This window comes from Salvia miltiorrhiza, chromosome 5, assembly GCF_028751815.1.
Source record: "Salvia miltiorrhiza cultivar Shanhuang (shh) chromosome 5, IMPLAD_Smil_shh, whole genome shotgun sequence".
In the NCBI taxonomy this organism is placed as follows: Eukaryota; Viridiplantae; Streptophyta; class Magnoliopsida; order Lamiales; family Lamiaceae; genus Salvia; species Salvia miltiorrhiza.
The window spans coordinates 39,817,783-39,819,681 of record NC_080391.1 but is presented as its reverse complement, the minus strand read 5'-3'; the positions used below and the strand labels follow the sequence as shown (position 1 = coordinate 39,819,681).

Genomic DNA, 1,899 nt, shown 5'->3' with positions numbered 1-1,899 from the left:
CTGAGGAGGAGTCACCTATGGTTATGAGCCCATCCAAGTGTTTCTCCTCCTCTCTCCCTAGTGAGACTCTTTGCATTAAAAGGATTTGGTTGTGATGGTTGTGAGATGTTACGATGAAATGGATGTGATTACATATGAAAGGGATGGTATGTTGTATTAGAGAGGCAGCTTTAGCATTTATCATGATTATCTGCATCTAGGGAGGTAGGCTTAGCACTCAAACAAACGACATTAGCCGTACCTCAAAATTGCTGATGCCTCATTACTGATCTCATTTTTTGAGTTCCTTTGTTGTCTAACAATCCGTTGTGTGGATGTGGTATTATTTCATGTTTCCTCTTGTACTATTGTTGGGGGAGATAGAAGTGTGGAGGTTAGTGGGGACCCTAGTCACTTTCTTGCTTATAAAGTTGTGGAACTTGTATGAGAGCAATGAATCCTATTTCACCGAATAGGTTGATGGTTTGTCAGTTTTGTGTGGTTTTGAGTTTTACAAGTCTCGTGTTTGATGATCAAGGTATAAGAGATTGTATAAGCTTTGGTTTCATGTGTAGTATATTTCTCTATATATAACTAGCATTAAGATGATTTGAATAGATGGCAGTATATGATTGAAACAATTACACCATATTTAACATCCCATCACCATAAGAAGTAAATGAAGACAGTGCTTCCTATTCTAACATATCAAGGATTGTTATATTTGGATAATAAAAGATAAAATTGAAAATAATTTATCCTCATTTACGAGTCAAGTTGATATTCTATATTAATCACTACAATAAAGAGCATTGAGCATTTGCCTTTTTTGCATTGGTTTTCTTAACATTGTTATGATGAACATCATGTTTCTGGATTTGCTACATGATTTTTTGACTTATGTGCTTATGATGTTCCTTCTTTCAGGATATTGAACAGATGGATCTGATAAAACTTTGAACATATAAAGTCAAAGAAAGTTCATTTGGAAAAAATTTCCTACTGAGTCTTTATACTAGCAGGATCACTATGGTTCAGACGTTAGAAGCCATAAGAGGTGGAGGTGGATCTGTCAAAGTAGGTACAACTGGGAAAATTAGTGCTCTGATGTCTAGAGAAATAGAATCAGCAAAGGCAGCATCTAAGGCACCTTCCCTGTGTACTTCTGTCGCTGTTTCAGCCAGTGACGTTGCTCCTAGAAAACTGAATTCTCGAACATCAATTAACGAAGCAAGCTGCAGTGCTGCAGTCAATACCAAAAGTGGTAAATGCCCTGAACCTGCAAGGAAGACAAAGCATCGCACTGGAAGAAGTCATCATATTCCAATGCTCGCAGCTGATAATATGTCGTTAGATGGAACTCCTATAAGACAAAAACCTAGTAGAAGGAGTCCTGGTCTAGTTGAAATTGTTGACATAAAATGTGGAAATCCAGAAAAAGCATGGACAAACCCGATAACAAATCGTCTAAAGAAGCTTGGGTTCTCTAAACTATCTGAAAGCTTCAGCTAAGTTTGTGACTGTGACCTCTTAACATCAGCTTTGAGACTCCTGTAAGCAAACCCTGGAGTTGTTTTAGGCTGTTTGCTTTCTGCTACTTCTACCATAGAACACATGCTCGGTATGAGCCTGTTGCTAGCTCTCTTCTTTTTCTCAGGAACACTGGTAGCTAATTCACACTTGGATCTTGACAACTGATCACCAGACGGAGCAAGCTGGCGTAGGGGCTTGTTGGAGCCGCTACGAGCGCCTAACTGAAGGCGGCTAAAGAACTCTATCTCCCGCGTGATGAGTGATCCAACTGTACCTCTTGTCCCTATCGCTACTGGATAAGACTGCACCGACATCTTCTCAGGATGTGCCGAGGGATAGGTATGGCATATCTGCACGAATTCCTTTATCTTAGGAGGGAATGTGGAA

The 1,899-nt window shown here is 39.6% G+C and overlaps 1 protein-coding gene across 1 annotated transcript; it reads left to right on the top strand.

The window, feature by feature from the left end:
* Positions 1-1,008: 1,008 nt before the first annotated feature.
* LOC131025916 (uncharacterized) lies at positions 1,009-1,491 on the top strand. Its single transcript, XM_057955694.1, has one exon. It carries the CDS (start codon positions 1,009-1,011, stop codon positions 1,489-1,491), a length of 483 nt encoding a protein of 160 aa, XP_057811677.1.
* Positions 1,492-1,899: the final 408 nt, after the last annotated feature.